Below are 25,289 nucleotides of genomic sequence, written 5' to 3' on the forward strand. Positions count from 1 at the left end.
ACTTGTTCCCCATGTAACGTAATGGACTTTGATGAATTTGTTGCGAGAATACGGCCCGTGTTTCATTTGTGTTCAATGTCGGCCTACATGGGCCTGCAGGCCGATAAAGAATGTGCATCAAGGAATGTGTTTCCTGAAACCATTTGTCATTATAACATGTCGTGATAGAAAACAACGACTAATATGATTATTGATACTTTTAGAGGCTGTCAGAACACAGAATGAAACAAGTTGTGGAAGTATTGGCCATTAAGTCATTTAGGCTAAGCTTAGAATGTAAAGCAATACCTGTGGAATACATGCCTCTCAGAAAAGTACCACAAAATAAGTTTCACAAGAGAAAAAGAGGCAAAGAGAAAAGGTAAAAGAGAGAGAGAGAGAGAGAGAGAGAAAGAGAGAGGAGAGCAAACAAGAAAAAATAGTGAGAACGAAAGAACCATCGAGAGAGAGTGTGGAAAAGAGAAAAATAAAGAAACAGAACTAAAAAAAAAACTATAGAGGAAAAAAGAGAAAAAAAGAGTGAAAAAAAGCTTCCGAAAGAAAGATATAGAATAGAGAGAGAGAGAAACAAAAATCTATCTGTATGATACAAAAAATGTAACAATTTTAAGACGTATGTGTGAGAGAGAGAGAGAGTTAGAGAGAGGAAGGGGAAGAGAGAGAGAGAGAGACAGGGAGAGAGAGAGACAGGGAGAGAGAGAGAGAGAAAGACAGGGGGAGAGAGAGAGACAGGGGGAGAGAAAGAGAGAGACAAGGGGAATAGAAATACAGAGAGAGACAGGGGGAGGGAGAGAGAGACAGGGGGAGGGAGAGAGAGACAGGGGGAGAGAGAGAGAGGGAGAGAGAGAGAGACAGGGGGAGGGGGAGAGAGAGACAGGGGGAGGGAGAGAGAGAGACAGGGGGAGAGAGAGACAGGGGAAGAGAGAGAGAGACAGGGAGAGAGAGGGAGACAGGGGGAGAGAGAGAGACAGGGGGGAGAGAAAGAGAGAGACAAGGGGAATAGAAATACAGAGAGAGAGACAGGGGGAGAGAGAGACAGGGGGAGAGAGAGACAGGGGGAATAGAAATACAGAGAGAGAGAGACAGGGGGAGAGAGAGACAGGGGGAGAGAGAGACAGGGGGAATAGAAATACAGAGAGAGAGACAGGGGGAGAGAGAGAGACAGGGGGAGGGAGAGAGAGACAGGGGGAGAGAGAGAGACATGGGGAGGGAGAGAGAGAGACAGGGGGAGAGAGAGAGAAACAGGGGGAATAGAAATACAGAGAGAGAGACAGGGGGAGAGAGAGACAGGGGGAATAGAAATACAGAGAGAGAGAGACAGGGGGAGAGAGAGAGAGACAGGGGGAGAGAGAGACAGGGGGAATAGAAATACAGAGAGAGGGAGAGAGAGAGACAGGGGAGAGAGAGAGACAGGGGGAATAGAAATACAGAGAGAGAGACAGGGGGAGAGAGAGACAGGGGGAGGGAGAGAGAGAGACAGGGGGAATAGAAATACAGAGAGAGAGAGACAGGGGGAGAGAGAGAGACAGGGGAGGGAGAGAGAGACAGGGGGAATAGAAATACAGAGAGAGAGAGAGACAGGGAGAGAGAGAGTGACAGGGGGAGAGAGAGAGACAGGGGAAGAGAGAGAGAGACAGGGAGAGAGAGGGTGACAGGGGGAGAGAGAGAGACAGGGGGGAGAGAAAGAGAGAGACAAGGGGAATAGAAATACAGAGAGAGAGACAGGGGGAGAGAGAGAGACAGGGGGAAAGAGAGAGGGGGGAATAGAAATACAGAGAGAGAGACAGGGGTAGAGAGAGACAGGGGGAGAGAGAGACAGGGGGAATAGAAATACAGAGAGAGAGAGACAGGGGGAGAGAGAGACAGGGGGAGAGAGAGACAGGGGGAATAGAAATACAGAGAGAGAGACAGGGGGAGGGAGAGAGAGACAGGGGGAGAGAGAGAGAAACAGGGGGAATAGAAATACAGAGAGAGAGAGACAGGGGGAGGGAGAGAGAGGGAGAGAGAGAGACAGGGGGAATAGAAATACAGAGAGAGAGAGACAGGGGGAGAGAGAGAGACAGGGAGAGAGAGAGACAGGGGGAGAGAGAGAGAGACAGGGGGAATAGAAATACAGAGAGAGAGAGACAGGGGGAGAGAGAGACAGGGGGAGAGAGAGACAGAGGGAATAGAAATACAGAGAGAGAGACAGGGGGAGAGAGAGAGACAGGGGGAGGGAGAGAGAGAGACAGGGGGAGAGAGAGAGACATGGGGAGGGAGAGAGAGAGACAGGGGGAGAGAGAGAGACACGGGGAATAGAAATACAGAGAGAGAGACAGGGGGAGGGAGAGAGGGGGAGAGAGAGAGACAGGGGGAATAGAAATACAGAGAGAGAGAGACAGGGGGAGAGAGAGAGAGACAGGGGGAGAGAGGGAGAGACAGGGGGAATAGAAATACAGAGAGAGGGAGAGAGAGAGACAGGGGAGAGAGAGAGACAGGGGGAGAGAGAGACAGGGGGAATAGAAATACAGAGAGAGAGAGACAGGGGAGAGAGAGAGAGACAGGGGGAATAGAAATACAGAGAGAGAGAGAGGGGAGAGAGAGACAGGGGGAGAGAGAGAGAGGGGAGAGAGAGACAGGGGGAGAGAGAGACAGGGGGAGAGAGAGAAAGAGGCAGAGAGAGAGAGAGAGAGAGAAACAGGGGGAATAGAAATACAGAGAGAGAGACGGGGGAGGGGGGAGAGAGACAGTCGTGGAAGCGTATCAGCTGGCAAATAAACATAAAGTCAGTATAAAATATCTAGTACAAGTCACGTATTTCCCAATCTCTTTCTCTCTTTCTCTCTCTCTGCCACCTTTTTTTTTTGTTCTAAACACGAACACTAATCTCTCTCTCTCTCTCTCTCTGTTATGATACTTTTACATTGTTTATGCGTTATTTCCAACAGTTAGCCTACTTTCTGAGCAGCCACCCAGAACTACTAGCAAGAAAAAAAACTTATTTAAAAACATAAAGATATCTACATCTCAATAACTGACAGGGAGAGCAACAGAAAAAAACAACTTAAATGTATTGTTGTTATTGTTTTAGGCCATGTCGAGCTGACAAGATGGGCATCAGTTACTCACAAGTCAAGTCAAACCTTTTTTTTTTATTAGACCAAAGTGTTAGGTGTTTTACATATATTATAGACGCACACACACACACACGAGTACTACAGTGCCAATGCCTAGTAGAATCACACACATCACACCGTATAGACATAACACACACACACACACTCACACAAAGTATAGACATTATACACACACACACACACACAAGTACTACAGTGTCTGTCACTGATAAGTAGAATCATACACAGTATAGACATTATACACACACACACACACACAAGTACTACAGTGTCTGTCACTGATAAGTAGAATCATACACAGTATAGACATTATACACACACACACACAAAGTATAGATATTATACATGCACACAAACATACAAGTACTACAATGTCACTGCCTAGTAGAAACACACACATTATAGACATTACGCACACACACACACACAAGTACTACAGTGTCACTGCCTAGTAGAATCACACTCAGTATATACATCATACATACACACATACAAGTACTGTAATGTCACTGCCTGGTAAAACCAGACACAGTATAGACATTATGCACACACACACACACAAGTACTACAGTGTCACTGCCTAGTAGAATCACACTCCAAATAGCCGCCATTCAGATAGTCGGTGAGTTAGCTTGGCCTTTGGACTTGTTCAGTTTTAGGAATTGACGATTTTTTGTTCACGTGACATCACTGCTACCTTTTGATGTGGGTATATAGATCTAATTTTTTTTTAGCGAGATAACGTTAATGCTAATAATAGCAATAATAATAATACTAATAATCTGTATTATCTATGAGTATTTTTCCCCACGTGTTTTCTCACTGAGACACTAGCTGGATTCAGTCGAGACCAGTCATTATAGAAGGCCTGAGTTGCAACGTCACAACCTATGTGCAGTTTAGACCAATAGCTCGTTGCCACGTCATAGATCTGTACGGCGTGGCAACGAGCTATTGGTCTCTAAACTTCCCACAGGTTATTACGTTGCAGGTCAGTGTTGAGGCCTTCTCTGTCGAATGGGGTCGATTCAGTAGAGACAATCTAGGCTTTTTTGTTTCCTTCCCACACTGACTTTTAGGAAGGGAATAATCTCCCCTTCAATGGATCTAAATTTGATGCATTAATAGCCAGGGCCGGGTGTAAGTATGTGGAGGCACATGGGCAGAAGTTTTATGGAGGCCCCTACACTTTTTCATAAGCTCGAATAAAAGATCCACTTATGAATAATAAATTAAAAGCATGCCATAATTTAGAAGAAAGAAATAGATAACTTGTACATTGAATCTTATTTTCCTTCTTAAAAATAATAAAAATTATTAAATGTGCTTTTTTTAGTAAAATAATGTATTGTGTATATTTTTAGGTTCACGTGACGACAATTAAGAGATTTCTTTATCAATTAGTGACAGGTATTTGGGGAATAGATATCAGATTCGATTAGATTAGTACTTAGGTACTTCTGAATTGGATGCTGTAAATAAAAAAATATAACAAATACAATTCTTATTAGATAAATAATAAGATCACTCTTCCAATAATAATGTGCAACATTTACTCGTGTCAAACAATGCACACTTTTTTAGGTCAGTGAGTTCATTGTAAAAACTCTATTAAGAAAATTTTTTAAAAATTAGGTTCCATTGTTTTCATCAGTAAACAATTGTGTACAACATGCAGAGAACGTTTTGTAATAAACTTCGCAACTCTAGAAAACATAGTTGTAGTTTTGTTTGCCTTTTTTTGAATGGTCTATAGATGTCGGTCAATAATTGATTGAAATCTATACATACAATTGAACTGATGAACAATCGAAAGAAGGTCAAACGTGTACTTTCGTGTTCATTTTCATTAGGCAAGTCTGGGGCCCATGTTACAACCACATCTTACAACCGCAGTTTGAGTTAAGTAACAACCCAATGCAGAGGTGTAGCTAGCCATGTGCGGGTGGTGCGGGCCTCTACAGAAGGATCCTGGGTATCATATTTAAAGATCGCATCACAAACGAAGAGATCAGAGACAGGGTGACTGCAGCCATTGGACCCCACGATCACCTGCTATACAAGGTCTTCGGGGGTTGCAAATGCTTTTCTTCAGGGAACAGTACCAGAAAAAAGACGAAGAGGGAGACAGAGAAAATGATGGGAAGACAACATCAAAGAATGGACAGGCCTGTCATTGAACGACGTTCTATCCAAGGCCAAAGACAGAGAAGAATGGAGAAAGACAAATCTTGTGTGGTGCCCCAACAGAATAAGGGATTGGTGAATAAACACTTAGAAAAATACCAATTACCTTTGTAAGCCAATCATCAACATCATCATCAAACTCCATTTGAGTGAGGGCTTGAGAGGCTCAAATCCTCTCTTGCAAAAGCCCTGGACAGAAACCCTGCTGTCTTGCGTACTGCATAAATGTCGCCATACAGGTCGAGAATTTTGGGTTTCCCAGACCTGTCGAGACGGAGATCAGCAAGTCTGGGGGAGTCAAACAGAATATGAGGCACGGTTTCCTCTTCTTCCCCGCAGCGGGGGCACCGTGAATCAAAATTTGGCCATAGCCGCGAGAAATTTGAGCCAACGGGACAGTGGCCTGTCCTGCACTGTGCTATAATAGCTTGCTCAGGCATGGACAGCCTCCACCACGGGGAAGTGCGGTCAGTGCGCCTCAGATTCCACGGGCTTTTTGGGACTTGTCCCAGCACTCAAACCACTTTTCCATTTCTCTTTTTTTGTATTATAGCCAGGGCTTGATGAAAGCTTACAGCCTGTTCAGTGGGTGGAATTAGCCCTCCCTGGTGGGCCAAAGAGTCTGCAATTGTGTCGCCAGTCACACCTATGTGACTCGGTACCTACAGGGGTGTTATAGCGTTGTTTAATGTTATGTAAAGCCATGATGACAGTGTTGATATTGGGGGGCCATGGTCCGGGGCTTTGCAAAGCCTGTAGTACAGATTTTGAGTCAGTGACCACAACAATCTGTGTTGCCCTCAAATGTCCCTCGCCGAGTTGAGAGTAAATGACTTTTAAGGCTTCACAGACTACCATGGTCTCCGCATCAAAACTGCAAACACTTACACATGGTCCAAATTTTTTGACTGTTTTTAGAGCCAAAAAAGACGATATAGGCTCCATAGTCTGCTCTTCCAGAATCTATTGATGCCGACCCATCAGTGTATGCAAAAATAGCACTGGGCTTAAAGGTATTAATGGTAAGCCAATAAATGTGTAGTTATTTCCAACTGGTGAGAAACGGAAAAGATTTAAAAATAAAATAACAACTCGACTTCCTGTCTTTTGGTTGACTCCTCGAGCTGTTCCAATATTGTTTTCCAGCCCAAAATTAAAAAAAAAAATATTTTACTTTTTTTTTCTTTAAAAAAAAAAAAAAAAAAAAAAGATGCTCATGAGATGAGGATGGTTGACTTTTTTCTAACTGTGACCCTTTTATTTTTAAATTAGTTTTTAGTCGAATAAAAAAAAATAGAAACAGATTCTTTTTTTCTTGTTTAATAATGAAATGGATTTGATTTCCATATGTCACGTTATAACTCATGTAGGCCTTATAAACGTAGTTTCGTGTAATGAGGATTCCCACTCGGTTTAAACGATTAAAAACCGTTTGCATAAGATGAAACAATGAACCAATATATAGGTTATTGGTAGGAAAATGAGGCTTTCTTTTCAATGTTTACAATCCAAATAGCACGCACTACTACATAAACTTTATATGTATAAACTTTATGTTTTTAATGAGTGCTTGTCAATTACTTTGTACTTTCAGTCAGCCCTACACTTAATTGTGTGTGGACCAACTTTTCTTTCATGCTTCATTGAGGAGACTAATTGTGAAAGGAGCATTCAGGGCTGTGGTATTGACGTGTGCACAGATGGCAGCACATGGCGATCTGATGTCACGTGACAGTTTGAGTTCAACGTCACTACGCGTTATTTTATGACTGAGAACTTTAGACAATTCGCGAATACACACTCGGCTTTGATAGATGAATGGAAGGATGGAGAGAGAGAGAGAGAAAAAAAATGTAGACTTAGGTGCTTTAATTTGTTTTCAATAACTTGATTGTTTGCTGTTAATTATTAAAACCATGAAATTCAGTATGATTAAAAAAGAATGCGCCAATATCATCACGCATTTATTCATTTCGAAAGCATTTGAATGGACTGAATTAGTGGTCATCTGAGACAGGAGTTATCCTTCTTTAACTTGGTGTCAATTTCAATTTGTCTAAGAAAGTCATTTGTTTGTTTACCCTCAAAATGGCGGCTCCTCCGCAGAAGGTGTTTTGTGTTTGAGTTGCCATTTTCACAGTGCAGCGACTTTTTCCTATTTTGGGGAGGGGGGTATGTTAAAGACAAAAGTTTTTGTTGCCAGTAAATATCAACGACATGAAAGATTGAATACAACGCAGTGGAAGAGGACACGGGAGGAACTTTCATGTCGACTTGATGTGCCGTTGGTAGTGGTTAAAGTGAGCACTTGTAAACCTTAAATAAAAACTTCTTCGCTCAGGAGTTTGGACGAGAAGAAGTAAAGGAAATATCACTCTCTTATTTCTGCAAGTCGGACGAACTAGAGTTGCGCCACGGATAATAAGTGAAATTTAAGAGTTTGTATTAAAAAATAAATTCTTTGCATTTTATTCATTCTTTACTATGTACAGAACTACTTTACGAGCCTTGCGTGTAGCGAAGTCATACTGTTTTCTAGATAGATCACGATCAATAGCAAGAATTACCAAATGTTTCAATCCATCTACGAGAATTGTTGAACCATGGTTGAACTAAAGTAATTCTTCATTAGTTTGAGGCGTGAGAAGCTTCTTTAACCAGATTCCAAAATTTCGGGATAATGCCTTTTTTTTTAATCGCGAGTAGGATTGGCCTTTTCCATATTGAATGACACCCCAAAATGACAATTTTTGTTTATATTATTCATGAGATTTGTATGAGTTTTTTAAATATTTTAATAATTTGCGGATATTTCCAGGATTTTACAATTTCAGGCGATTTCCAGGAGCTCCTGGTAAATCGACAGGAGGCCGCGTGAAGTCTGTTATAAGTTAAACAATGGTTTAATTTAATAGTTTATACACTTAGAATTAGCGCGGGTCCTATGAAAGTGCGGGTCCCACTGAGATCGCATAAATGCGAGCCCACTGCAGTCACCTAAGGCCGGCCATGCAAAATATCAGCGTATGCTACGCTGACGGTCGACTAGTTATTATCATTGAAATATGTGCGAGTATTTAGATATACGAATACGTGTTTAAAAATGTGTTAGCGTGGAGATGTGTCATTTTTGGGGTAAAAAGATGTATGATTGTTGGTATGGAGATCTATGACTTTGGATATGTAGATGTGAGTGTGGCTATGCAGATAAATGAGTGCGGGAGTGCTGTGGGGATGTTGTTTAGATGTATGTATTTGTACATGTGTGAACGACTGTTGGTTTATTGGGATGTGCCTGATTATGAATATTTATAAAATAATGATAAAAATTAAGATTTTATGAAAACATAGCTGACATTAAAAAAAAAGATAAGCTAATCTAAATAGGATTTGTATAAGTAAGTCTTAATGCTCCTTTTCAACCTAGTTAAACGTGGATTGTCTGGGTTCAAACTTCAATGTTGAGTCAGGTCCAAACATTTGCCTAGTATTCTCTAAAGGCTTGCAACCCGCGACAGAATAAGAGTTGAGGGCCGTAGAGAGCCGGGGGGACAGAAGTGATACCTTGAGCTGTAGGTGTGGCTGTGGGTTGGGCTATGTGGGGGACAGAAGTGATACCTTGAGCTGTAGGTGTGGCTGTAGGTTGGGCTATGTGGGGGACAGAAGTGATACCTTGAGCTGTAGGTGTGGCTGTGGGTTGGGCTATGTGGGGGACAGAAGTGATACCTTGAGCTGTAGGTGTGGCTTTGGGTTGGGCTATGTGGGGGACAGTAGTGATACCTTGAGCTGTAGGTGTGGCTGTGGGTTGGGCTATGTGGGGGACAGTAGTGATACCTTGAGCTGTAGGTGTGGCTGTGGGTTGGGCTATGTGGGGGACAGAAGTGATACCTTGAGCTGTAGGTGTGGCTGTGGGTTGGGCTATGTGGGGGACAGAAGTGATACCTTGAGCTGTAGGTGTGGCTGTGGGTTGGGCTATGTGGGGGACAGTAGTGATACCTTGAGCTGTAGGTGTGGCTGTGGGTTGGGCTATGTGGGGGACAGAAGTGATACCTTGAGCTGTAGGTGTGGCTGTGGGTTGGGCTATGTGGGGGACAGTAGTGATACCTTGAGCTGTAGGTGTGGCTGTGGGTTGGGCTATGTGGGGGACAGAAGTGATACCTTGAGCTGTAGGTGTGGCTGTGGGTTGGGCTATGTGGGGGACAGAAGTGATAGCTGACATTAAAAAAAAAGATAAGCTAATCTAAATAGGATTTGTATAAGTAAGTCTTAATGCTCCTTTTCAACCTAGTTAAACGTGGATTGTCTGGGTTCAAACTTCAATGTTGAGTCAGGTCCAAACATTTGCCTAGTATTCTCTAAAGGCTTGCAACCCGCGACAGAATAAGAGTTGAGGGCCGTAGAGAGCCGGGGGGACAGAAGTGATACCTTGAGCTGTAGGTGTGGCTGTGGGTTGGGCTATGTGGGGGACAGAAGTGATACCTTGAGCTGTAGGTGTGGCTGTAGGTTGGGCTATGTGGCGGACAGAAGTGATACCTTGAGCTGTAGGTGTGGCTGTGGGTTGGGCTATGTGGGGGACAGAAGTGATACCTTGAGCTGTAGGTGTGGCTGTGGGTTGGGCTATGTGGGGGACAGAAGTGATACCTTGAGCTGTAGGTGTGGCTTTGGGTTGGGCTATGTGGGGGACAGAAGTGATACCTTGAGCTGTAGGTGTGGCTGTGGGTTGGGCTATGTGGGGGACAGTAGTGATACCTTGAGCTGTAGGTGTGGCTGTGGGTTGGGCTATGTGGGGGACAGAAGTGATACCTTGCTGTAGGTGTGGCTGTGGGTTGGGCTATGTGGGGGACAGTAGTGATACCTTGAGCTGTAGGTGTGGCTGTGGGTTGGGCTATGTGGGGGACAGAAGTGATACCTTGAGCTGTAGGTGTGGCTGTGGGTTGGGCTATGTGGGGGACAGAAGTGATACCTTGAGCTGTAGGTGTGGCTGTGGGTTGGGCTATGTGGGGGACAGTAGTGATACCTGTGGGGATGTTGTTTAGATGTATGTATTTGTACATGTGTGAACGACTGTTGGTTTATTGGGATGTGCCTGATTATGAATATTTATAAAATAATGATAAAAATTAAGATTTTATGAAAACATAGCTGACATTAAAAAAAAAGATAAGCTAATCTAAATAGGATTTGTATAAGTAAGTCTTAATGCTCCTTTTCAACCTAGTTAAACGTGGATTGTCTGGGTTCAAACTTCAATGTTGAGTCAGGTCCAAACATTTGCCTAGTATTCTCTAAAGGCTTGCAACCCGCGACAGAATAAGAGTTGAGGGCCGTAGAGAGCCGGGGGGACAGAAGTGATACCTTGAGCTGTAGGTGTGGCTGTGGGTTGGGCTATGTGGGGGACAGAAGTGATACCTTGAGCTGTAGGTGTGGCTGTAGGTTGGGCTATGTGGGGGACAGAAGTGATACCTTGAGCTGTAGGTGTGGCTGTGGGTTGGGCTATGTGGGGGACAGAAGTGATACCTTGAGCTGTAGGTGTGGCTTTGGGTTGGGCTATGTGGGGGACAGTAGTGATACCTTGAGCTGTAGGTGTGGCTGTGGGTTGGGCTATGTGGGGGACAGTAGTGATACCTTGAGCTGTAGGTGTGGCTGTGGGTTGGGCTATGTGGGGGACAGAAGTGATACCTTGAGCTGTAGGTGTGGCTGTGGGTTGGGCTATGTGGGGGACAGAAGTGATACCTTGAGCTGTAGGTGTGGCTGTGGGTTGGGCTATGTGGGGGACAGTAGTGATACCTTGAGCTGTAGGTGTGGCTGTGGGTTGGGCTATGTGGGGGACAGAAGTGATACCTTGAGCTGTAGGTGTGGCTGTGGGTTGGGCTATGTGGGGGACAGAAGTGATACCTTGAGCTGTAGGTGTGGCTGTGGGTTGGGCTATGTGGGAGACAGAAGTGATACCTTGAGGTGTAGGTGTGGCTGTGGGTTGGGCTATGTGGGGGACAGAAGTGATACCTTGAGCTGTAGGTGTGGCTGTGGGTTGGGCTATGTGGGGGACAGAAGTGATACCTTGAGCTGTAGGTGTGGCTGTGGGTTGGGCTATGTGGGGGACAGAAGTGATACCTTGAGCTGTAGGTGTGGCTGTGGGTTGGGCTATGTGGGGGACAGAAGTGATACCTTGAGCTGTAGGTGTGGCTGTGGGTTGGGCTATGTGGGGGACAGAAGTGATACCTTGAGCTGTAGGTGTGGCTGTGGGTTGGGCTATGTGGGGGACAGAAGTGATACCTTGAGCTGTAGGTGTGGCTGTGGGTTGGGCTATGTGGGGGACAGAAGTGATACCTTGAGCTGTAGCTGTGGGTGTGTGTTGGGCTATGTGGGGGACAGAAGTGATACCTTGAGCTGTAGGTGTGGCTGTGGGTTGGGCTATGTGGGGGACAGAAGTGATACCTTGAGCTGTAGGTGTGGCTGTGGGTTGGGCTATGTGGGGGACAGAAGTGATACCTTGAGCTGTAGGTGTGGCTGTGGGTTGGGCTATGTGGGGGACAGAAGTGATACCTTGAGCTGTAGCTGTGGGTGTGTGTTGGGCTATGTGGGGGACAGAAGTGATACCTTGAGCTGTAGGTGTGGCTGTGGGTTGGGCTATGTGGGGGACAGAAGTGATACCTTGAGCTGTAGGTGTGGCTGTGGGTTGGGCTATGTTGGGGACAGAAGTGATACCTTGAGCTGTAGGTGTGGCTGTGGGTTGGGCTATGTGGGGGACAGTAGTGATACCTTGAGCTGTAGGTGTGGCTGTGGGTTGGGCTATGTGGGGGACAGAAGTGATACCTTGAGCTGTAGGTGTGGCTGTGGGTTGGGCTATGTGGGGGACAGAAGTGATACCTTGAGCTCTAGGTGTGGCTGTGGGTTTGGCTATGTGGGGGACAGAAGTGATACCTTGAGCTGTAGGTGTGGCTGTGGGTTGGGCTATGTGGGGGACAGAAGTGATACCTTGAGCTGTAGGTGTGGCTGTGGGTTGGGCTATGTGGGGGACAGAAGTGATACCTTGAGCTGTAGGTGTGGCTGTGGGTTGGGCTATGTGGGGGACAGAAGTGATACCTTGAGGTGTAGGTGTGGCTGTGGGTTGGGTTATGTGGGGGACAGAAGTGATACATTGAGCTGTAGGTGTGGCTGTGGGTTGGGCTATGTGGGGGACAGAAGTGATACCTTGAGCTGTAGGTGTGGCTGTGGGTTGGGCTATGTGGGGGACAGAAGTGATACCTTGAGGTGTAGGTGTGGCTGTGGGTTGGGCTATGTGGGTGGCAGAAGTGATACCTTGAGCTGTAGGTGTGGCTGTGGGTTGGGCTATGTGGGGGACAGAAGTGATACCTTGAGCTGTAGGTGTGGCTGTGGGTTGGGCTATGTGGGGGACAGAAGTGATACCTTGAGCTGTAGGTGTGGCTGTGGGTTGGACTATGTGGGGGACAGAAGTGATACCTTGAGCTGTAGGTGTGGCTGTGGGTTGGGCTATGTGGGGGACAGAAGTGATACCTTGAGCTGTAGGTGTGGCTGTGGGTTGGGCTATGTGGGGGACAGAAGTGATACCTTGAGCTGTAGGTGTGGCTGTGGGTTGGGCTATGTGGGGGACAGAAGTGATACCTTGAGCTGTAGGTGTGGCTGCGGGTTGGGCTATGTGGGGGACAGTAGTGATACCTTGAGCTGTAGGTGTGGCTGTGGGTTGGGCTATGTGGGGGACAGAAGTGATACCTTGAGCTGTAGGTGTGGATGTGGGTTGGGCTATGTGGGGGACAGAAGTGATACCTTGAGCTGTAGGTGTGGCTGTGGGTTGGGCTATGTGGGGGACAGAAGTGATACCTTGAGCTGTAGGTGTGGCTGTGGGTTGGGCTATGTGGGGGACAGAAGTGATACCTTGAGCTGTAGGTGTGGCTGTGGGTTGGGCTATGTGGGGGACAGAAGTGATACCTTGAGCTGTAGGTGTGGCTGTGGGTTGGGCTATGTGGGGGACAGAAGTGATACCTTGAGCTGTAGGTGTGGCTGTGGGTTGGGCTATGTGGGGGACAGAAGTGATACCTTGAGCTGTAGGTGTGGCTGTGGGTTGGGCTATGTGGCGGACAGAAGTGATACCTTGAGCTGTAGGTGTGGCTGTGGGTTGGGCTATGTGGGGGACAGAAGTGATACCTTGAGCTGTAGGTGTGGCTGTGGGTTGGGCTATGTGGGGGACAGAAGTGATACCTTGAGCTGTAGGTGTGGCTTTGGGTTGGGCTATGTGGGGGACAGAAGTGATACCTTGAGCTGTAGGTGTGGCTGTGGGTTGGGCTATGTGGGGGACAGTAGTGATACCTTGAGCTGTAGGTGTGGCTGTGGGTTGGGCTATGTGGGGGACAGAAGTGATACCTTGAGCTGTAGGTGTGGCTGTGGGTTGGGCTATGTGGGGGACAGAAGTGATACCTTGAGCTCTAGGTGTGGCTGTGGGTTTGGCTATGTGGGGGACAGAAGTGATACCTTGAGCTGTAGGTGTGGCTGTGGGTTGGGCTATGTGGGGGACAGAAGTGATACCTTGAGCTGTAGGTGTGGCTGTGGGTTGGGCTATGTGGGGGACAGAAGTGATACCTTGAGCTGTAGGTGTGGCTGTGGGTTGGGCTATGTGGGGGACAGAAGTGATACCTTGAGGTGTAGGTGTGGCTGTGGGTTGGGTTATGTGGGGGACAGAAGTGATACATTGAGCTGTAGGTGTGGCTGTGGGTTGGGCTATGTGGGGGACAGAAGTGATACCTTGAGCTGTAGGTGTGGCTGTGGGTTGGGCTATGTGGGGGACAGAAGTGATACCTTGAGCTGTAGGTGTGGCTGTGGGTTGGGCTATGTGGGGGACAGAAGTGATACCTTGAGCTGTAGGTGTGGCTGTGGGTTGGGCTATGTGGGGGACAGAAGTGATACCTTGAGCTGTAGGTGTGGCTGTGGGTTGGGCTATGTGGGGGACAGAAGTGATACCTTGAGGTGTAGGTGTGACTGTGGGTTGGGCTATGTGGGGGACAGAAGTGATACCTTGAGCTGTAGGTGTGGCTGTGGGTTGGGCTATGTGGGGGACAGAAGTGATACCTTGAGGTGTAGGTGTGACTGTGGGTTGGGCTATGTGGGGGACAGAAGTGATACCTTGAGGTGTAGGTGTGACTGTGGGTTGGGCTATGTGGGGGACAGAAGTGATACCTTGAGCTGTAGGTGTGGCTTTGGGTTGGGCTATGTGGGGGACAGAAGTGATACCTTGAGCTGTAGGTGTGGCTGTGGGTTGGGCTATGTGGGGGACAGAAGTGATACCTTGAGCTGTAGGTGTGGCTGTGGGTTGGGCTATGTGGGGGACAGAAGTGATACCTTGAGCTGTAGGTGTGGCTGTGGGTTGGGCTATGTGGGGGACAGAAGTGATACCTTGAGCTGTAGGTGTGGCTGTGGGTTGGGCTATGTGGGGGACAGAAGTGATACCTTGAGCTGTAGGTGTGGCTGTGGGTTGCGCTATGTGGGGGACAGAAGTGATACCTTGAGCTGTAGGTGTGGCTGTGGGTTGGGCTATGTGGGGGACAGAAGTGATACCTTGAGCTGTAGGTGTGGCTGTGGGTTGGGCTATGTGGGGGACAGAAGTGATACCTTGAGCTGTAGGTGTGGCTGTGGGTTGGGCTATGTGGGGGACAGAAGTGATACCTTGAGCTGTAGGTTTGGCTGTGGGTTGGGCTATGTGGGGGACAGAAGTGATACCTTGAGCTGTAGGTGTGGCTGTGGGTTGGGCTATGTGGGGGACAGAAGTGATACCTTGAGCTGTAGGTGTGGCTGTGGGTTGGGCTATGTGGGGGACAGAAGTGATACCTTGAGCTGTAGGTGTGGCTGTGGGTTGGGCTATGTGGGGGACAGAAGTGATACCTTGAGCTGTAGGTGTGGCTGTGGGTTGGGCTATGTGGGGGACAGAAGTGATACCTTGAGCTGTAGGTGTGGCTGTGGGTTGGGCTATGTGGGGGACAGAAGTGATACCTTGAGCTGTAGGTGTGGCTGTGGGTTGGGCTATGTGGGGGACAGAAGTGATACCTTGAGCTGTAGGTGTGGCTGTGGGTTGGGCTATGTGGAGGACAGAAGTGATACCTTGAGCTGTAGGTGTGGCTGTGGGTTGGGCTATGTGGCTGTGTGAAACTGTTCGTCAGCGACTGTTTTGGTTGAAGAGGGTAGGTGTGGGTGTGCCCTGGGTAAAGGAGAAAGGAAGAAGATTATCTGTCCAACAGCTTCTATATTGACGCTGCTTTTTTTAATTTGATACTTATCAATATCAATAAACATGAATGTTCTAACCCTTCCCAACTGTTTCATCCTTACTGCGGCCAATGTGTCAGAGCGTGGGAGAGACTGAGATACCAGGGGGGGTGAATCAATGCAACATAACAGGGGGGGGGTGAATCAATGCAACATAACAGGGGGGGAGCAACAACGTCTCGCCGCTGACCGCTTTGTTTTATTTATTGGGTCAGCGGCTCTCAGGGAATTTAGCCTTTCGCTTAATAGGAGAGTGAGAGACAGAGAGTGAGACCCGAGATAGAGAGATAATGATAGGAGAAAGTGAATGAGAAAAGAATGAGGGAAAGAGATGAAAAAAGGGAGAGAATGAAAGTGAGTGAGAAAGAGAGGAAAAGAGAGTGATGGTGTGAAAAGGAGAGGGGGAGAGAGAGAGAAAGATAGTGAGAGAGTGAGAGAAAGAGAGTTTATGATAAATAGAGCGAGTGTTAGAGACAGAGAGAGATAAAAAAGTGATAGAGATATAGAGAGAGGGATAGCGAGAAAGAGAGAGCGATAGAAAAATGTTTCACCTTCAAAAAAAAAAAGGGGAACAAGTTTTCCTATCACTGATGTTGTTTTACGGTTCTCCATTTCTCTTATCATCTAGAGAGCAGGTCAAGTTTTCCTATCACTGATGTTGTTTTACGATTCTCCATTTCTCTTATCATCTAGAGAGCAGGTCAAGTTTTCCTATCACTGATGTTGTTTTACGGTTCTCCATTTCTCTTATCATCTAGAGAGCAGGTCAAGTTTTCCTATCACTGATGTTGTTTTACGATTCTCCATTTCTCTTATCATCTAGAGAGCAGGTCAAGTTTTCCTATCACTGATGTTGTTTTACGGTTCTCCATTTCTCTTATCATCTAGAGAGCAGGTCAAGTTTTCCTATCACTGATGTTGTTTTACGGTTCTCCATTTCTCTTATCATCTAGAGAGCAGGTCAAGTTTTCCTATCACTGATGTTGTTTTACGGTTCTCCATTTCTCTTATCATCTAGAGAGCAGGTCAAGTTTTCCTATCACTGATGTTGTTTTACGATTCTTCATTTCTCTTATCATCTAGAGAGCAGGTCAAGTTTTCCTATCACTGATGTTGTTTTACGGTTCTCCATTTCTCTTATCATCTAGAGAGCAGGTCAAGTTTTCCTATTACTGATGTTGTTTTACGGTTCTCCATTTCTCTTATCATCTAGAGAGCAGGTCAAGTTTTCCTATCACTGATGTTGTTTTACGATTCTCCATTTCTCTTATCATCTAGAGAGCAGTTCAAGTTTTCCTATCACTGATGTTGTTTTACGGTTCTCCATTTCTCTTATCATCTAGAGAGCAGGTCAAGTTTTCCTATCACTGATGTTGTTTTACGGTTCTCCATTTCTCTTATCATCTAGAGAGCAGGTCAAGTTTTCCTATCACTGATGTTGTTTTACGGTTCTCCATTTCTCTTATCATCTAGAGAGCAGGTCAAGTTTTCCTATCACCGATGTTGTTTTACGATTGTCCATTTCTCTTATCATCTAGAGAGCAGGTCAAGTTTTCCTATCACTGATGTTGTTTTACGGTTCTCCATTTCTCTTATCATCTAGAGAGCAGGTCAAGTTTTCCTATCACTGATGTTGTTTTACGATTCTCCATTTCTCTTATCATCTAGAGAGCAGGTCAAGTTTTCCTATTACTGATGTTGTTTTACGGTTCTCCATTTCTCTTATCATCTAGAGAGCAGGTCAAGTTTTCCTATCACTGATGTTGTTTTACGGTTCTCCATTTCTCTTATCATCTAGAGAGCAGGTCAAGTTTTCCTATCACTGATGTTGTTTTACGGTTCTCCATTTCTCTTATCATCTAGAGAGCAGGTCAAGTTTTCCTATTACTGATGTTGTTTTACGGTTCTCCATTTCTCTTATCAACTAGAGAGCAGGTCAAGTTTTCCTATCACTGATGTTGTTTTACGGTTCTCCATTTCTCTTATCATCTAGAGAGCAGGTCAAGTTTTCCTATCACTGATGTTGTTTTACGGTTCTCCATTTCTCTTATCATCTAGAGAGCAGGTCAAGTTTTCCTATTACTGATGTTGTTTTACGGTTCTCCATTTCTCTTATCATCTAGAGAGCAGGTCAAGTTTTCCTATCACTGATGTTGTTTTACGGTTCTCCATTTCTCTTATCATCTAGAGAGCAGGTCAAGTTTTCCTATTACTGATGTTGTTTTACGATTCTCCATTTCTCTTATCATCTAGAGAGCAGGTCAAGTTTTCCTATCACTGATGTTGTTTTACGGTTCTCCATTTCTCTTATCATCTAGAGAGCAGGTCAAGTTTTCCTATCACTGATGTTGTTTTACGGTTCTCCATTTCTCTTATCATCTACAGAGCAGGTCAAGTTTTCCTATCACTGATGTTGTTTTACGGTTCTCCATTTCTCTTATCATCTAGAGAGCAGGTCAAGTTTTCCTATTGCTGATGTTGTTTTACGGTTCTCCATTTCTCTTATCATCTAGAGAGCAGGTCAAGTTTTCCTATCACTGATGTTGTTTTAAGGTTCTCCATTTCTCTTATCATCTAGAGAGCAGGTCAAGTTTTGGTATTGGTTACTTTAAAATACACGTGCAAGCTACTCACCTAGATCTAACAACCAACCCAACTCTTGGACCTCGACAGTTTCTACTGCGAGCAACTGGCGCCTTATCCAGAAAGCCTCCTTGGATGGTCTCGTAAACCTTGGCTTCTACCCACTTTGGAGAAGGAAATCCCTGATTCTTTGAGGCTAAACGCAAACATGGAATAGTTCAGGAGTGAGCCCTGAGGAGGAGCCGGTGACGTAGAATACAATTAAATTTCAATACATTGACTAGAGTGGCTGATGTCTCCTCCTCGAAACTAAATGTTCCTGTCATTATTTACTCAGTTATTGCATAATGTCGGTAAACTTTGTCTGACAGTTCCATGGTCTGACTACTCCATGTCTTTTTTATTGAATAATTCCAATGATAGGCCTTTAAATCTAGACTTAAAAGAGCGCAACATTTTCGTGAACATTCATTTATTAAACTGTTGAATCAATAATATCGTGCATTCAGACATTCCCGAAAGCAGTAGTCCTTTCAAAACCAATATTGGCTCTAGATCTAAGTCTAGTAATGAAGCCTAATTTACATTTATTAATTTTTTACTTTGAAAAATTATAACGGTCAAACTAGAGTTCTCCCCCCATGTGGCCAACGAGCTAGTAATTCTGTTCTTAGCGATTTACATCAACTGTTAAATTTCTAGGAAAATATATATATTTTGGGGTTTTATATTCCACAATGAGGCTACTATTAGGGCACTTCGCAGTGTATAGTTTAAATTATATGTGAGGAGGATAGTCTTACCATTTTTACAGTATCTACATATTTATATTTAGTTCATTCTGATACAATGGCAACGAAAAACGAATTCAATGTTTTGATATTGAATTAAGAAGCCGAAGAAAAGTCAAAGATTGTAAGATTAACTATTTGGTTGGGGGAGGGGGTGGGAGGGTAAATTGAATATTCATGCCAAAAGAGTGTGCGTGTGGTGGGGGGAGGGGCCTAATAAAACGGGCTGTTCCAAATCAAGTCAAAAGTCTATGTTGGCGAGCATTACGCGTGCGCAGGTTAAAAAAAACGTGGGGTGGGTTCCAGAAAGAGAGAGAAAGGGAGAGACAGAAGGAGAGAGAGAGACAGACAGACAGAAGGAAAGAGAGAAGAAGAGACAGACAGACAGACAGACAGAAGGAGAGAGAGAAGAAGAGAGAGAGACAGACAGAAGGAGAGAGAGAGAAGAAGAGAGAGAAAGAGAGAAAGCGCGGGCCGTTCCAATTCATCGAAACAAATACTAGAATTCATGGGCTTAAAATTTTGTTAGATGCTAGCGTTACAATGTGGGACATTTTATTGGCAGCGCAAAAAACAGAAAAAGGGATGGGAGATTCCGATCAAAATAAACAAAATCTAGCTTGGGAACAAATCAACGGGCGTAGCCGGTGTGTAATTGTAGTTAGTTTATAAAAACAGGATACACTCTGACTAGATTTGTATCCGTTAGAACAAAGAGCTTTCTACACACAACAAAACGAAGTCGCTAGTAAGATGGCTAGAGTCTAGGATCACATTGGAAAGATGCATTGAAATGTCTTTTCAAAAGAACGCTTTGAATCGATCTGGTTTCAGTGTCACTTTTCTGAAAAACTAAATGAGAGCTCTTACTTAAAAGAACCAGAAGCTTCGCTTAATTAATTTTTTTTTTACTATTGGTAATGACATTTTTACTTGACTAATATTCAAATATGTAAATACAACTTTCTTTTTCAAAAAAAAAAGGAACGCCTTTATGCCTCAAAATTTGAGAAACCATCTTCCACTTGTCCGACCACCCCTCCCACATCCAAGTTGTGGTACTGACATAATGTGGTGCAGGCAGCAAGAGTGTGGTAGGCCTACTAACAGGCTGAGTGTGGTACTGACATAATGTGGTGCAGGCAGGAAGAGTGTGGTAGGCCTATTAGCAGGCTGAGTGTGGTACTGACATAATGTGGTGCAGGCAGGAAAAGTGTGGTAGGCCTACTAGCAGGCTGAGTGTGGTACTGACATAATGTGGTGCAGGCAGGAAGAGTGTGGTAGGCCTACTAGCAGGCTGAGTGTGGTACTGACATAATGTGGTGCAGGCAGGAAGAGTGTGGTAGGCCTACTAGCAGGCTGAGTGTGGTACTGACATAATGTGGTGCAGGCAGGAAGAGTGTGGTAGGCCTACTAGCAGGCTGAGTGTGGTACTGACATAATGTGGTGCAGGCAGGAAGAGTGTGGTAGGCCTACTAGCAGGCTGAGTGTGGTACTGACATAATGTGGTGCAGGCAGGAAGAGTGTGGTAGGCCTACTAGCAGGCTGAGTGTGGTACTGACATAATGTGGTGCAGGCAGGAAGAGTGTGGTAGGCCTACTACCAGGCTGAGTGTGGTACTGACATAATGTGGTGCAGGCAGGAAAAGTGTGGTAGGCCTACTAGCAGGCTGAGTGTGGTACTGACATAATGTGGTGCAGGCAGGAAGAGTGTGGTAGGCCTACTAGCAGGCTGAGTGTGGTACTGACATAATGTGGTGCAGGCAGGAAGAGTGTGGTAGGCCTACTAGCAGGCTGAGTGTGGTACTGACATAATGTGGTGCAGGCAGGAAGAGTGTGGTAGGCCTACTAGCAGGCTGAGTGTGGTACTGACATAATGTGGTGCAGGCAGGAAGAGTGTGGTAGGCCTACTAGCAGGCTGAGTGTGGTACTGACATAATGTGGTGCAGGCAGGAAGAGTGTGGTAGGCCTACTAGCAGGCTGAGTGTGGTACTGACATAATGTGGTGCAGGCAGGAAGAGTGTGGTAGGCCTACTAGCAGGCTGAGTGTGGTACTGACATAATGTGGTGCAGGCAGGAAGAGTGTGGTAGGCCTACTAGCAGGCTGAGTGTGGTACTGACATAATGTGGTGCAGGCAGGAAGAGTGTGGTAGGCCTACTAGCAGGCTGAGTGTGGTACTGACATAATGTGGTGCAGGCAGGAAGAGTGTGGTAGGCCTACTAGCAGGCTGAGTGTGGTACTGACATAATGTGGTGCAGGCAGGAAGAGTGTGGTAGGCCTACTAGCAGGCTGAGTGTGGTACTGACATAATGTGGTGCAGGCAGGAAGAGTGTGGTAGGCCTACTAGCAGGCTGAGTGTGGTACTGACATAATGTGGTGCAGGCAGGAAGAGTGTGGTAGGCCTACTAGCAGGCTGAGTGTGGTACTGACATAATGTGGTGCAGGCAGGAAGAGTGTGGTAGGCCTACTAGCAGGCTGAGTGTGGTACTGACATAATGTGGTGCAGGCAGGAAGAGTGTGGTAGGCCTACTAGCAGGCTGAGTGTGGTACTGACATAATGTGGTGCAGGCAGGAAGAGTGTGGTAGGCCTACTAGCAGGCTGAGTGTGGTACTGACATAATGTGGTGCAGGCAGGAAGAGTGTGGTAGGCCTACTAGCAGGCTGAGTGTGGTACTGACATAATGTGGTGCAGGCAGGAAGAGTGTGGTAGGCCTACTAGCAGGCTGAGTGTGGTACTGACATAATGTGGTGCAGGCAGGAAGAGTGTGGTAGGCCTACTAGCAGGCTGAGTGTGGTACTGACATAATGTGGTGCAGGCAGGAAGAGTGTGGTAGGCCTACTAGCAGGCTGAGTGTGGTACTGACATAATGTGGTGCAGGCAGGAAGAGTGTGGTAGGCCTACTAGCAGGCTGAGTGTGGTACTGACATAATGTGGTGCAGGCAGGAAGAGTGTGGTAGGCCTACTAGCAGGCTGAGTGTGGTACTGGCAGAATCTAGGCTTTCAATTTCCTTCTTGTAATAAAGGCTGATGAGGAGCAGGCCCAATGCTTGGCTAATTTGACAACCGACGTGTAGGAATTGATCCCACAACTGTTGCCGGATCACTTGCCTAGTAACAAACAAGGGAAATCATTCAGAAGTAATAGATCTGTTATTGCTTCCCTTGTTAGCTTTTTTCCCCCCTGCCCGCAGAACAACGGCAAGGTAGAACAAAACGATTTTTTTGTGTCCTACTTCCTTTTTTTTTTCCCACCAGTAACAAAACAAAAGTTCGACCTAGTAGGGAAAAGGGGGGGGGGGGGATACAATAGTGTAGGTAAACAGTGGCGACAACTCTCCAATAGGTGTAGTCCCCACCCCCTCGGCCCTATCCTAAAATGGTTCAAATAGGAATGAGATTAATATTAACCTAAGTTTTAAAATGAATGAAAACATAAAAGATTAAAAGTTTAACTGAAATTCTTGCAATATAGTTTTTACACGCATACTTTCAGAGCTTGAACCATATCACTTTAGTATTACAGATTAGGTCTAAACTTTAAAAGGTTATTATCGCACCAGATGGTACTATCTTGTACTATTTATTCATGGATAAATAAATAAACTAGCTCAATGACCATTACAATTTCTGATGTGGGACATTAGAAGTTTCAGAGTTCATATCAAAGTCCAGATAGACATTTTCTGGTCATGTAAGTTGGAGGAGTGGGATATACTAAGGATGATCTAGAAATGACTGCATACTTTCATTAGAACTACATTGATTTTTCTCTTTTCATTTATAATTTGAACTGCATTCCAATAATTGTATGCATTTTTTCTTAATTGATTCACATTTCATTTAGTCTAGTAAAACAATTAGAGCTTTCAAAAATGTTGCTATAATAGAGCAAGTGTATTAGGACCAATGGAAGAGGAGTGAGGATCAACGAAACAATGGTAAAGTCGCAAACTAAATGAAACTATAAAAAAAATCAAACAAAGCATTAGGATTTATTCCAAGAAATGTCTAGAAATCAAATAAGAACATAAAACTAAAATGTTATTTAACCTTGGTTAGGCCAATAATAGAATATGCATCATCCGTTTGGGACCCCTCAACTCAAGAAAACATTAAGAAACTAGAAGAGAGGAGGATAGTCTTACCATTTTTACAGTATCTGAAAATTTATAGAGCAGTGAGATTCATAACAAACGAATATTCACATTTGACTAGAGTAACACCTTTAGTAGAATCACTAAAGAGCCTTCAGGACAGAAAACTCAAAAGTAAAGTAACATGGAATGGGTTGCCTGAGCTAACCAGGAAAACCAGTGACTTGGCAGAATTTAAGTCGTTGGTTAACATGCATGACTAGATGCATGACGTTTAAGAAGTAATCATCTACTTTTTTTGAAGTAACGTCTGTATTATATAAGATAAAATAAGAAAACATTTGAGCTACAAACAGAAGAGGTTTGAAACTTTGATTCTGTAGTGCTAAAACGTGCTCACTAATTATCATAGAATCAGTTTACACATGTAAGTGCATGTCTGTGCATGTCAATGCGTAGCGAGACATTTCCCCATGACGCCCTCCAAAAATAAATAATAAAATAATAATAAAACAGCGAAAAGTCATTTTTCTTAAATAATGTGTATTCATTTTTAAAGTTTTGTTAATTCACACCAAAAAAAAACAAAAAAAAACAACAAGGTTACAAAGACAGTTTGTGTGGAAACACAAACTCAAATTCGGCCCCCGAAGTGGTCCACCCAGGTAGGCTTCAATATTTTCAGAAAGAACATCCAAATGAAATTATATCAAAGACAAATGAGAGATAAGAATGGAGAAAGAAGGTTGACAGATCTTGTGTAGTGCCCCAACAGTCCAGCAGATCAAAGGATAGTTGCAAGTGAATGCAAAGTTAGATGTGAACCTGGCCTAACTAGTTCCCCTTTCAGACCTTGTGGTCTACAGGGAAGATGCTGTTAATTTAATCTGTTTTTTTTTTACCTACGGTTAACGAGGGTGTCATGTAGCCAGCACAACTACCAACCGCCTTTACTTTTCCCCATCAATGTTAGGTACCCATAAGAGCTGGGTGGACTCAGAGGCGCCCAAAGATTCCAAAGTTGAAAATCCTAGTCTTCACCAGGATTCGAACCTGGCACCCCCGGTTCGAAACCAAGCGCGTTACCGCTCAGATACCGCACCTCTCCTGGACTAAATGGTCTTAAATTTGATGTAATTGAAAAGGCTTAATCTCTATTCGAATGCTCAAAAAAAATTCTTTTATGCACTGTATATAAAATATCCACGAAAATGAAGTTTACAAGATTAGTATTCGTTTTAATTTAGCTCTAACTTATAATGCATACTAATTAGCTTTTTCTCTTTAAAAAACTGCTTGCATAACTAATTTTAAAAATTAGATTTTTTGCTTTCAGAAAAAAAAAAGTTGCCGTTGCATCAGAACTTTGAATGGTCTAAATTATTGTGATGTCGGATTTTCAATATCTTTTCTAGTTTACGAGATCTAAACGGGACGGACGGACAGACGGACAGACATTTCGAACAAAACTAATAGCGTCTTTTCCCCTTTAGGGGGCCGCTAAAAATGTACAGTAACTTAAAAAAAACTATCCATAATTTTATCGAATCCGAAATTTCCTACCAGCTTTTGTTCAATGTAAAAAATCGTCAAATTATTAAGACGTATATTTATCCTCGTTGATCGCAAGTTATTCTTGATCAACTGAATTCTCTCGCATGTGTCCACACTTACCGCAAGTATCAGAACTATGCGAATCACGAAGAAAATATTCGGGACTGAAACGTCTAGCCGAATTTTTCTTTCATAAAATTTAAGAGCTCAACAGCTCCTTCTTTGGAGCCTTCTTTCGCTCCATTTTAGTCAGTTTCGCAAGGAGAATGCCTACTATTGAGGATTCAGATGTTGAAAAGGTGAAAAAAAACATATTTTTTTCTGCCACATCATAAAGTTCCTCAAATCGAGTGTTTTTGTTTTTTTGAACTATCCAGGCCAATGAAGAATAAATTTCCTCCTGTTGCTCTTACCTTGTGTTTTAACCTTCACCTTTTTCACCTGGCATCTTTTTCTTGTGGTTTGCACTAATCTTCAGATCAGAGCACATGCTTTCAACAAAAATAATACTGGCTTCAGTGATGAATGTCTTTACTATTTTCAGGGGCTCACAACTCAAATTGGGTGAGAAAATGAAAAGTAAAAGACTTCATAGCAACTAACAATCAGATTGCTTCAGATCTAGCAGAAGAATTTATATCTATATTAGTCAATATCTCCAGAGTATTCATAATTTCTGGCGCTCCAACCA

General features: G+C 44.5%; 1 protein-coding gene across 1 annotated transcript in view; it reads right to left on the reverse strand.

Moving 5' to 3' along the window:
* The window catches only part of LOC129927128 (mucin-2-like), a 32,105-nt gene extending 7,017 nt beyond the window's left edge, over nucleotides 1-25,088 (reverse strand). The window contains exons 1-5 of the mRNA XM_056034352.1: nucleotides 25,025-25,088; nucleotides 10,659-15,458; nucleotides 10,159-10,320; nucleotides 9,729-10,028; nucleotides 8,868-9,515 (exon numbers count right to left, since the gene is read on the reverse strand). Coding sequence (XP_055890327.1) covers nucleotides 8,868-9,515; nucleotides 9,729-10,028; nucleotides 10,159-10,320; nucleotides 10,659-15,458; nucleotides 25,025-25,088 — 5,974 coding nt within the window. The remainder of the gene's footprint in view (nucleotides 1-8,867; nucleotides 9,516-9,728; nucleotides 10,029-10,158; nucleotides 10,321-10,658; nucleotides 15,459-25,024) is intronic.
* Nucleotides 25,089-25,289: the final 201 nt, after the last annotated feature.

This window comes from Biomphalaria glabrata, chromosome 7, assembly GCF_947242115.1.
Source record: "Biomphalaria glabrata chromosome 7, xgBioGlab47.1, whole genome shotgun sequence".
Taxonomy (NCBI): Eukaryota; Metazoa; Mollusca; class Gastropoda; family Planorbidae; genus Biomphalaria; species Biomphalaria glabrata.